The sequence below is a fragment of the Martes martes genome (genome assembly GCF_963455335.1).
Source record: "Martes martes genome assembly, chromosome: 15".
Classification (NCBI taxonomy): Eukaryota; Metazoa; Chordata; class Mammalia; order Carnivora; family Mustelidae; genus Martes; species Martes martes.
Genome location: NC_137903.1, coordinates 25,146,142 through 25,157,944, shown reverse-complemented (window position 1 = coordinate 25,157,944; position 11,803 = coordinate 25,146,142). Strand labels below are relative to the sequence as shown.

The window sequence follows — 11,803 nt, the reverse complement described above, 5'->3', positions numbered from 1 at the left end:
AGGAAATTCCAACCACCACCATCACCCGAACCCTCCAAAGCTGGTACTAACCCACTCCACTTCCAATCACATAGAGAGTATGGAAGGATGCTTCTGGGTCCAGCTTAATTTGCTTGGGCCATGGAGGAGATGAAGGAGATGCCACAGCCTCTTAGAGAGGGTGAGAGCATTAAGCTGAATCAGAGGAATATGGTCTCCATGGTGATCTTTTTATCATCATAGCAGGGGTTCTCTGAAGCCATGTCTGTGTCTCATGCCATTTTGGGGCTTGACTTATCTCAATGTCCTCTGTCCCAGTAGTCATGACGGCTGAAATTCAAAAGGAGTGGGATTTGGCTGGGAAGCAATACACAGGTCTTGCTAGAGGGAAGCCTAGCATTAGAATTTCAATCCTGTGGCTTTTGCGTGGTGTACAAATTAGGGGGGACATAAAAGGTGGCCTGTGAAGACAGCTGGGGTAGGGACGAAGAAGATGTCCCAAAATGCAGTCTAGACAGAAGACCACGGTGGCTAGGCAGGTGTCTGTTTCTGAAAATGACACCTCCAACTCTCCTTCCCCCGATTTTCATCAATCCTTGCTTTTTGCCCTAGAAGGGCATTTTCCCCCACAGCTGTCTATTTTGAGGGGGAGGGCAGGGACGGGCATTCAGAGTCATTGTATGGGAATGAATCCTGGACAGCAGGAGGCTGCTGCTCTCACTCCTCGTCCCCATCATCTGTCACCCAGCGAGGGCCGCTGGCAGCCAGGCTGCGGACTTCCTAATGAAGACAGAGAGGTGGTTCCGGCTGTGCACAGGTGCCATTTCCCCATTAACAGAGGTGACATTCCGAAACATGACTCATTACAGAGCAGACATTGGACAGGGCTGGGACACATATTGATGGCAGCGGGGCCAGCCAGCGTCTGTCTCAAATCCCACTGCCCCTGAGACAGCAAGCAAGAGCGCCAGAAAGAAGCGTCATAAGGGTCGAACCCACTGGCCCCTCACTTTGCAGAGAAAAATGAATGCTTGCCACTCCGCGGACATTTAGGGCTAAGTCATTCTCGCCGCTGTCCGCACACCCAAGGGTCGTTATCTTCAGGCTACACAGCCCCTCCCCTCACCCAACGGGACCGGCTCCCGAAGAATCCTTCAATTCCTTCCCTCCTGGGAAGGGCTGACGGTGCAGATGGCTGAGTGTGCGGGTGGGGAGGCCAGTCCTCAAAACGGGACGTGGATCTGGACTGGGCCCATGGGGTAGCTTAGAGCTACCGAGCCAGGCTAAGGAGAACTTGCAGACAGGGCGATCAGGGACGGGGCGCGTGGAGAACCACAGTCGTGGCAGATGCTTTCCACCAGACAGGGAGGAGTGGACAGAGCTCCATCTTGGCCAGGATGGGCCGCACGTTCCGCTCGAGCCGGGGACCACCAGGAACGGCAGAGCAGGCCGTGGCCACGAGCAAACTGGCCACGTCCCCGGGGTGCAGGCTCCCCGCGGCCAGGACACCCCCGCTCCCACGGCACCCCGCCACGGCACACACACCCCCCCACGGCACCCCCTCTACGGCACCCCGCCATGGCACCCCCCCCCCCACGGAACCCCCCCTACGGTGGGCGCGCAGGCGCGCTCAGCCCCACCGCCCGCCCCCTCGCGGCGCCGCGAGGCGCCCCCGCCCCCGCCCCGCCCGCTTCCCAACCCGCAGCAGACGGAACTCGACTTAAAAATAACTATTTTGACAGTTCAGATGTAAATATGTGAGCGACGCGTGGGGCTGTTTTTCCTCCACACTTCCCCTCTCCCCCTCGCTCCCTACCCCAGCCCCTACTCTGCCGACGCTGAGATGATGGGAGAGCGCCGCCTGCAGGACGCGCCCCAGCATGGAGCTGGGGGAAGTGACGGTCGGAGAATGTTCGGCTCCTGGCGCGGGTGGGGGGAGGGGGGAATGCGAAGTTAGAAGATACCAAGCTCGCTTTCCCCACGCCACAGGGCACAGCACTTAGGGGCCAGCCCATCTATGCACCATTTCTTATCTATTACCGGAGAAAGGAGAAGTCGTCTAGGACACCTTTGAGCTTACTTAGTAACTCCTGACCTACCCCTAAAGCGTCTTCAATTCAGTTTGACCTGTGTTTACTGACTCCCGGTCCCGTACCCAACACTGTGCTAGAGGCAGTACCAGAAGAGAGATATGCAAAATTTTTTGCCCTGGGTAACTTTTCAAATGACCCTGTCAGGTTAACTAGTCTTTAGCCCCTAAGCTAAGGAAGCATTTAAGCACACGCTATCTTATTTGATAAGATTGGGGGGGCTGGGCATTATTACCTGCATTTTACATAGGCAAAACAGAGGTTTGGGGAGATTAAGTGAGTTCTCCGGACTGCCGCAGCTAACGAGGAGAACTGAGATCAGAGCGCAAGTCTGATACTCTTTCCTCCATAGCCAATTCAGAGGAAGAGGGTTGGAGGCAGAAACTCACCCATTCTACAAGTAGGGAGGCCGAGGTCCAGACAGACAAAGACACAGGCTGTCTGACCACCTGCAAGCATCTTAGCTGGAGCAGAGCCAGGACAAAAACATGGAGGGGGGGGTGCTTTAGGACTGCCGGCTCCAGCCTCTGTCCTCAACTTCGGGACGCAGGCAGGGCTCTGGGACTTGATGGAGCATCATATGATGTCTTTGAGGTTTTCTGACGGTCTCTTTGGAAGGAAGGTAGAGGAAAAGGGGGTCGGCTAGAAAAAGAAGGGGAAGGGAAGAGGAGGGAGGAGGTCTGGAGAATGGAGGAGCAGAAGCAGGCACAGGTGTGCATAGCCCGGCTGGGCAGAGCGAGGAGGTAGAGGTAGTTCCTTGTCACACCTCCCAGCTACACTTTTCTTTGTCCCCTTTTCCCCACCATGTCATCCCCAGCCAGATGCCCGTTGATGCTATCACGCTTTTCCCCTCGTCCTAATGAAACCCGCTTCAGGAGGGCATCTGAGGTAGCTGGTGATGTAGTAGGGCCAATGCCTGACAATCGACCCCCGTTTGCCTCCCTCCTGCATTACAAACCCAAGGGGACCAAAGCCTAGAGCAAAAGAGAGGAAGCACTAATGAAATGTCAGATATCAGACTCTTTGGGGAGGAGAGGAATTTGGGAACAACAGGGCCCACCTGCAACAGAAGAGGCTATGTACAGCACCTGCTTGCAAGGTTCTGGCTGGCTCTGGCTGGGCATCTGACCTCGGGCAGATGTCTGTAGACTGGCGAGGAGGAGAGAGGGTCCCAGGATCTGCGCTTTGAATGTTCTATCCTCTTCATCCTTCAAGGCTCAGCTGAAATTCACCTCCTCTGTGAAGCCTTCCCTGATTCCTCCCCATCTTCCAAACAGTTCTGCTCTCTCAGACCCCTGCAGCTTTAAAACACTTTGCTATATACTCTACCTAAAGCATCTTGCATCCTTCAAGCCCTGGCATGTTGCTTTTTTTTAAAAATTGTGAGTTCTGCAAGGGGCAGAGCGATGTCTGATTTCCCTGTTTTTCCTACAGCTCCTCCCACAGAACTTTGCACAGAGTCAGAACTCAAGATCTTGATTGAAGGGCTTGAGCTGACAGCAGTACAGTGCACACCTTCCCCACACAGGGAGGTGAGGACCGGTACTTACAGCCGAAGGGCTAAAGGCGGCGTCCCCAGCTGACTCCCGAAGACTGAAAGTTGGAAGGCACTGACCTGCTGCAGACCATTTAAAGACACTCACTGAGGGGCAGCTGGGTGGCTCAGCCCGATAAGCCCCTGACTCTTGATTTCAGCTCAGGTCATGATCTCCGGTCTTGGGATTGGCCAGTGTGGGACTCCCCGCTCAGTGGGGAGTCTGCCTGGGATTCTCTCTCCCTCTGCCCCTACCCCTGCTCATGTTCCCTCTCTCTAAATAAATGGATGAATAAATCCTTAAGAAGAAACAAACACTGAGTGCTTCTGTGCTAGGCAGCGTGGTGGCTAGAGCAGGAGAAGCAGGGAATCCACTATTCTAAAACTTAGATTAGCCTTGTCCTGTCCCAAAACACTCCATGCCTACCGGATGCTGGCTTTGGGGTTAGAATTTATGACTCTAGCTTCCCAAGCTCCTCTCAGGTCCCCCTCTTTCAGGGATAATTTGGAATCTCTGTCCCTCTGATCAAAGTGGAGTCATGGTATAATAATTCTTTTTTTTAAAGATTTTATGTTTAAGTAATTTCTACACCCAATGTGAGGCTCGAACTCACGACGCTGAGATCAAGAGTCCCATGTTCTACTGACTGAGCTGGTAGGCATCCCAAAGAATTCTTTCAAAAAATACTTTTATTGATATGCAATTAACATACCACATAATAATTATTATCCTTAATATTATGCCATCTTGTAGCATCTTGCTCTCCTTGTAAGTTTGGAAATTCCCATTTGTTCTGTCAACAGTCCTGAGAAGCCCGACTTAAAGGTCTTTATTCTTTCTGTAAAAAATGAAAGCACTTTTCAGCTTATGCGATTGTATTATAATCTTAAACAACTTCCCCGCTTCCCAGCCCACCTCCTCCAGCCAGCTTGATTCCACTGTTTCTCTGGGACTCCGAGGAGGTAGGAGGCCTGCCTTCCCTCAATGTATTATAGGTAGCACAAGCGAAGCTCACAGCTCTAGGGGCTCTCCCAGAGCCTCCTTCTAAGCCCTATCACCTCGCTTTATGTCCACGCTCCTGACTTCCTCCTGCTCTCCATGCCCCTTTCTCTCCCCAGCAGAGCTGGTGGAAATAAACGTTGAGCTTCTGCTGCTGGAGCGTATCACAGTGCGAAATAAACACGGATACCCCATCTACCCTGACAACATAATTCATTTACTGCAAAGGGATATAATAAAGTCTGTTTATTACAGCAATTAACAGAGAAGCATTTGCCGGCATGCTTTTCAGAGGCAACTAGAAAAGTGCTTACTCCAGGTGCATGGATTCGGGAAACCGTGCAACTTGAGCCAAAATGAAACCAATTAGAGGCTTAGTACATGCATCCCAGCCACCCTAGACAACTGAGCCATCCCCGAGTCAGTTCAGCTGAGGCGGAACTCACTGTAAGAGCCCAACACAGTATGATTGCCACTTTGTTGGGTTAAGACTTGGACCTGTCTCCAGGGTCATGGTCTTGAGGATGTGCCTGAGAGGGTCCCCCCAACCCAGCTGCCCCAGCTGCTGGGTTCAAATCTCACTGATCAGAGCATATAGGTGGGGAACATTAGCACCATTGACTCTCAGCATTCCACTGTGGGGGAGGTGGGGACATAGGGGAAGGACCAGAGGCTGGGCCAGGTGAAAGGGACAGAGTAGGATCAGCCCTAAGAAATCCTTTCATTAGGGACGGCTGGGTGGCTCAGTGGGTTAAGGCCTCTGCCTTTGGCTCAGGTCAAGATCTCAGGGTCCTGGGATTGAGCCCCGCATCAGGCTCTCTGCTCAGCGGGGAGCCTACCTCCCCCTCTCTCTCTGCCTGGTGCTCTGCCTACTTGGGATCTCTCTCTATATATATTCAATAAGTAAAATATTTAAAAAAAAAAAAAGAAATCCTTTCATTAACCCGTGACTTTAGGGATATTGTCAAAGTTTAAGACCTCAGGGCGCCTGGGTGGCTCACTGGGTTAAAGCCTCTGCCTTCAGCTCGGGTCATGATTCCAGGGTCCTGGGATTGAGCCCCACATCGGGCTCCCTGCTCAGTAGGGAGCCTGCTTCCTCCTCTCCCTCTCTGCCTGCCTCTCTGCCTACTTGTGATCTCTGTCAAATAAATAAATAAAATCATTAAAAAAAAAAAAGTTTAAGACCTCAAGCCCGGCGAGAAGAAACATGGCTGTATGGGGGAGGGCGAGGGTAGGAAGGAGAGGATCTCAGCCTGGAGAGCGTATGCTAACTTGCTTTGTGCATAAAGCCTGGATGAAGACAGGAAACCTAATTGCTCTGGTTCTTGGGTGGAGGGGCAGAGGAAAAAAGGGAGATACTGGTTTGGAGTTCCCAGGGATGTTAAGTGCATCTGATTGCTAATTAATCAAACTTCGCTCTCCATCCCCTTTCAAGGGGCCAGGGCTTGGTTTGTACCAATAGGACATTCTGCAGAACGAGGTCTGACTTTCCCAAGAGGAGCAGCAGCTAACCCCCTCACTTCCCCCGAACAACCACCACCAGTGTCACAGCCCTGTGGAAAAGACATCCAGAGTAGCCGCTCTTCCTTTTTTCTCTGGAGCAGCCTCTCAGGGAGAACGTGGGGAGTTTTGATCTCCTTGAAAATATGAAACGGAGCGCCCAAGCCAGCTCGAAAACCAAAGGCTCAAAAGTGCAGAGGCGAACCACCGCCAGGCAGCTCCGCTAGTTGAGGCAAGACCAAGGGTTCCCCCTTTCCTCCATTACTCTTTCTCCTTCTCAGGCCTCTGGGAGAAGGTGCTGCTGCGTTGAAGGATGAGGGCAGAAGCCCGCCTGGCCTCTCTGGAACAGAGAAAGTCAGAGCTTTGAGCATCATGAACAACGGGATAAAAATAGCAGCGTTGCCACGGCGACGAAGGCTGGGGAGAGTCCTGAGGACCTGGCTGGGTCCTGCTGTCTTCCCCTGCAGCCTTCCTCCCACCTCTGCCTCTCGGATGGAACACCGGGACGAGATGAGGGTGGGGGGAAGGCTGCCCAAGGACGGGGAGACAGACCAGTACCCACGAAGAAACCCTTGAACTTCAGAGCCCGGAGCTGGGGCTGCCCGATTTGGGGGATTTCTGGCTTTTGGATCTCCTTCCTCAGTATCGCGAGTTCCTCCAGGGATGCCCCGGATAGCTCCCCAACCTCACCCTCCTGCGGGATGGTCCTGACCTCCTGGCTCCCCTGTGGAGAGCCAAGGTTTCCGTGTCCTCTTTTGTGATCTGTAGCTTGATCCCACAGGAATTTACAGAAGGGAGCCCAGGCTGGACTGGCCACAACAGCCCGAGGCAGTTGGCACTGACCTGGGGGTGTGGCGGAGGGGGGATGGTGGGGGGTAGAGGATTCACTTGGGCCAACCAGCCACCAGGACCCTGGATTGTCTAGCCACAGTCCAGCGTGCTGTTTGCACTGGGGACAGGGTGATGGTGATGACAGCCTGCTCAGGCTCTTGCTTTTGTGCCAGAGGGATGGAGGGTTCATTCTTTGGGAACAGATTCTGGTTCTTGGTTCTGATGGTGTTGTCAATCCCGTCCCATGCTGGGCACAGCGGCCACCTTCAGGGTGAACACCGGGCTTTCTGGACCAGCCTACGAGGAGCCCACCAAATGCAGCAGTGAGATTTCCTTTGCTGGTGGAAGCCCACCTTCATCGTTGTAAGCCAAGTATTGTCTCCGAAAGTACAAGCCACACCGAGGCACCTCTGATTCAAAGTGCCCTTGTAACCCGTGCCTTCCTGTGAGGTAGGGAGGAAATGGGTCTTGTCACCACCTTTTACAGAGTCTGGGAGAGAGGAAGCAAGTGGCTGAGGTCAGGAGGCAGCCTCCGCGGGAGTGCTGGGTACCTGCGGGCTGCAGCTCTCCATCCAGACACGGTCCGTCTGTCATCAGCCCATCCCACCACCCACGCTCCCAAACCAGTGGGCAAACTGCACATTCCTTCAGGAGACGGGGCAGACAGCAGCCCCAGACCCCTCCCCTTGCAGAAGGCAAGGTGATGAGGCGGGGTGGGTCAGGCAGCCTCCGCTGAGATCCCATCCCACCTGCAAGGGCTGGTGTGTGTTGCGGGGTGGGGGGGGGATGTGCAGGAGGGGACACCTGGGGTGCAGTGACAGGCCTGGCTGTTGGAGGCAGGAGAGGCGGGACTCCGTGGAGCACTGGCACAGGATTCCAGTGGCAGCTCTCGGAGCCTCGGAGTCCCTCTCACACTCCCACCCATTCTCAGATCCCCCAGATCGCTTCCGTCTGCCCTGCCAGCACATGCGACCCTCCTCTTCCACCGCCCGAGCCCAGCTGAGGCTCAACGTCCCAGGGCCACACACAGAGCCCTGGCCTCCAGAGGGGGTTCCTTAGAGGACGTTCTCGGGAAGAGACTGAGTCCCAGAAGTCGGACAGGATGATGGGGTTCAGGTCACACTGTCATCGGTGTCAAAGCAAGGCTAGAACCCGGGAAAGCCGGTTCCCAGCCCAACGCCCTTTGCATCCCGCTGCGCTACCTCATGCACATCTCAGTTAAATGGTTGCTCTTTTTATTTATTTATTTTTTCAAAAATAACACTCTTCTTATATATTTCTATGGACTCCTGTGCAACACCCAGAAAGCCCTTCCCTGGGAACGGAAAAGGAAATGACATTCTAATTAAAATGCCCTGAGACAAGAACCCCTGAGGGCCAGGCTCCCAGACAACATCCGAGGCACAAGCACCCCTCCCATTTCTTTATCCCCCACTTGGCGGCCCGCAGCACAACAGGGGGAAACTGAGGCCCAGGGAGGCCAAGGCCTCCTGCCCTCATACAAGGACTCAGGACGACACAGTGAGAACGAGAGGCCTGCGCCCTCGCAGAATCATCTACTCTTGTGCCCCCTGCCCCCGCCCAGGAGCTCCCAGGACCCTCCTCAACAAGGAGTCTGAGAGAGAATGGAGGGAATCAGAAACAGGGAGGGCAACATGGTCCCACCTGTCCTCTGCGAAGGAGCCTCAATGCAGGGCAGGAAACGAGGCGGCCAGACCTCACTCCCCCAAAAGGAACAGAAGGAAGAGAAGCCTGGTCTACAAGTCAGAGGCCTGGGGGGCATGGTCTGGGGACAGTGGGGCTGCTTCTGCCCTTTTGGATTAAACCTCTCGCCTGGGCTCACCCAGGTGCAGAGAGAGGGGCGCAGGTGTCCAGACTGGTTCTCGAGAGGCTGAGAAGAGCAAAGTTGCCATTTCCCTGAGAAGGAAGCCGAAGGGCGACAGAATGTGGGTTGTGTCTGGCTCAAAGCTCTTGCTGTCCTCCTACTTCCACATTTCAGCACAGGCCCCAGCCTTCACCCTGATGAAGAAGAGGCCACTGGCTTGGGGGCCAAGGGCTGCCGTCTGCAGGCATCACTGGGCCTCCATTCAGAGAGGCCTTGACCTTGGGACCGCTCCCATGTTCCCATAGCAGGGGCTCCAATATCCAGTATCCCTTTGGAGCCAAAGGAGTTCTCCCCGGGGGCAAGAAGCTCTCTGAACGGGCTCACTGCCAAACCCCTGCAGCTGAAATCCCTGCCAAGGCCTGAGAGGTGCGCAGGGGCAGAACTCTCCTTCACCTCCCCTCCTGACCTCTCCTCGGGGTGAGCGTCTGTGGTCGGGACCGAACACCCAATCCCTCGGGGGATTCAGTTTCATCCTCCACCGCAAGAGTGACTTCTCTGGGGCTGCAGCCTCGAAGGCGACCGCTAGGGACACACATGCCCTCCAGGCAGGCTCTCCTGCGGCAGGATCAAGGTACCCTTGAAAGCCTTTCCGCCCATCTCTGTGCCTCATCCAAGTCCTCTGCTGTGTAAGAGCCCAAAGAATCGGGGAGTTTTTCTTCCATCCCTTGTGACCCCACTGGCCTTTATTGCTGTTTCCTCGAGGGAAGGACTTCTGTTTATAATTCTTTGGATATAAAAGGAACTAACAGATTGCACAAGGCTGGGACTGGATGGTAGGGGCCAAGGAGGGGGTTGGAGGATGGGAGGAAAGAAATCGTAAGCTGTGCTCTGGCTTCACAAAGATGACCTGGATCCCACCAGATCTGCCCCAAACTCTGGAAATCTCCCTGAGCATGCATGAGCTGGACAGACGAAGGTTGCCAGGATAGAATGTGCTTTGCCTCTTCCGGGTTCTGGATGAACCGGCAGAAGAGGTCTTCTGCCCTCCCGGACTGCCCAGAGAGGCACATTCCAAGGGAAAGGGCACCCAGCCCCCTCCTTCTGTCCTGCGGCCCTGACCTTCTCTACCCAGGAACTGTCTGTTAATTGTCAGAAAGGTTATTCTGTCCCTAGATGCTACAGGGGATCTGACTTTGTTCCTGGGCTGACCTGCTCCGTAGTGAAGTGGGGGGGGGGGGGTTGCTACAGCTACAGATTCTGCTGGAAGCGTCTCTGCCACGGGCCTGGTGTCCGTGTGACCCTCTAGCACCTGAGCGGTTCAGGCACAGTGACAGAAGGTAAGTTACAGCAAATGGGAGGAGGGAGGAAGGAAGGAGATAGGTTTTGGTTTGCTTCCTACCGGCTGGACATGGGCTGGCGGAGGGGAAGAGACTGACCCTGGAAGACTGAGGGGGGCAGAGAGATGAGGGGAAAAGTCAAGGCGGGTCCTTGAGGGGCCCCCTCCGCCCAGTTTCCCCTAAAGGCACAACAACATGCAAGCCTTTCCCTCCCTGTGGCTTCTGAGAAGAGAAAGAGGAGGCAAATGGATGAGGCGGGGCGATGGGAGAATGAAGGGAGGACGCGGTCTAGTCCAGGAAAGGGGTCCCACAGTCCAGCCCTGGAAGACAGTTCCTGAGAAGGGGAGTCAGGGCCTGGGGAATGGGCCCCCACATGTGGGCTGCTGCAAGGAGGCCTGGTGGGAGTGAGAGGGTCCTGGAGGCCAGGGCTGGAAGGAAAGTGGCTTTCCGGTGTGCGGGGGAGAGCGGCTCTGAGGGGACACGATGCCAGCTTCCTTCCACGAGGACACCGCCTGCCTCTCACTGTCCCGACTCTGCCGTCCGACTCGCGAGCAGGCTGCCCACCTTGGGCCCGGCTGCAGCTGCCCCAGGAGGACGCGGGGAGGGGACAGGAAAAGATTCCTCTCTCGGGGGTGCTGCTCTGTAGAGGCTCCTGCCTCACGTCCCGGAGTCCCAGGAGCGACTCCATCCCGGGTTTGGAGGGGGCTTGTCTTACGCCTGCGCCCTGCCTAGGCTGCCTGTGTCCTACTCCAGGGTCCGGGCTGCCGGGGGGTCCTCTGGCAGAAGAGCCCACTTCCGATCCGGAGCAGGGCTCCTAGCCCAAGGCGGTGCATCCCTCCCTCCGGGAGGAGATGCCTTGAGCGGAGCACCTGGAGCCCTTGGGAGCCGAAAGCAGTTTCACTCCTTGGGCCGCCCCAGGGCTTCTCGGTCTCTGGAGGGCTGGCCAGGTCCTACCAGAAGTGGGTGCCCTCAGGCCTGGCACCTGTCGGAGGCGGCGGGAGATGGGGGCCCGGGTCCTGCTCACACTGCCGTTTCCCTCTGTCTGTGAACTTCCTCCTTCTTCCTCTTCATCTTGCAGAAGCCGTGGAGGCCACAGAAGCAGGCGAAAGTGAACTGGGGCATGCCCTAGGCCAGGCTGGGGGGAGCTCACCAGAGATCTGCAGGGAAAGGCAAGGGAGGAAGAGGGGCAGGAGGAAGGCAGGAGAGAGAAGCAAGCTGGGGTTAACCTTCCCAGAGCCCTCTGGGGCTGGCCAGTCACTGCCACTCCCCGAGGGTGCCCAGGCTCCGCCAACCCTCTCACCCGGGCCGGGGGGAGGGGCCACCACACAACAGCCTCTGTGAAAGTCAGAGTGTCCTGATCTCTGGGGAGCTGATGTCATCCCTGTGATCAGAGCCTGGGAGAGTCCAGGGTAGGCAGGAGAAAGCCACAGCACCTGGTGCCTCTGTTCTCCTCCTGCCTCCTCTGCCTAGCTCCTCACCGCACACCTGTGCTTGGGGGACAGGAAGGAGGAGGCTCAGAGTAAGCTCCGCGCCACCTTACAGGGGTTGGGGGGGTCCACTCGCCCCTTTAGGTCACACAGTCCGGTGATCCCAAGGCGGGACTTCGTGGACCTGTATCCAACACAGCCTTGACCTTGGTGCCTGGAACAGAGTCCCAGGGGGATGGGGGGTTCCCCCCCTTTCCTAGCAGGCTCGGTTTATCTGATA

General features: G+C 55.8%; 1 protein-coding gene across 1 annotated transcript; it reads right to left on the bottom strand.

The window, feature by feature from the left end:
- Positions 1 to 11,116: 11,116 nt before the first annotated feature.
- Positions 11,117 to 11,218, bottom strand: BLACAT1 (BLACAT1 overlapping LEMD1 locus; the record flags this gene model as incomplete). The annotated part of the gene is made up of 1 exon (XM_080824817.1): positions 11,117 to 11,218. The coding sequence occupies one exon, from the start codon at positions 11,216 to 11,218 to the stop codon at positions 11,117 to 11,119; it is 102 nt and encodes a 33-aa protein (XP_080680943.1).
- Between the last annotated feature and the right edge of the window lie 585 nt (positions 11,219 to 11,803).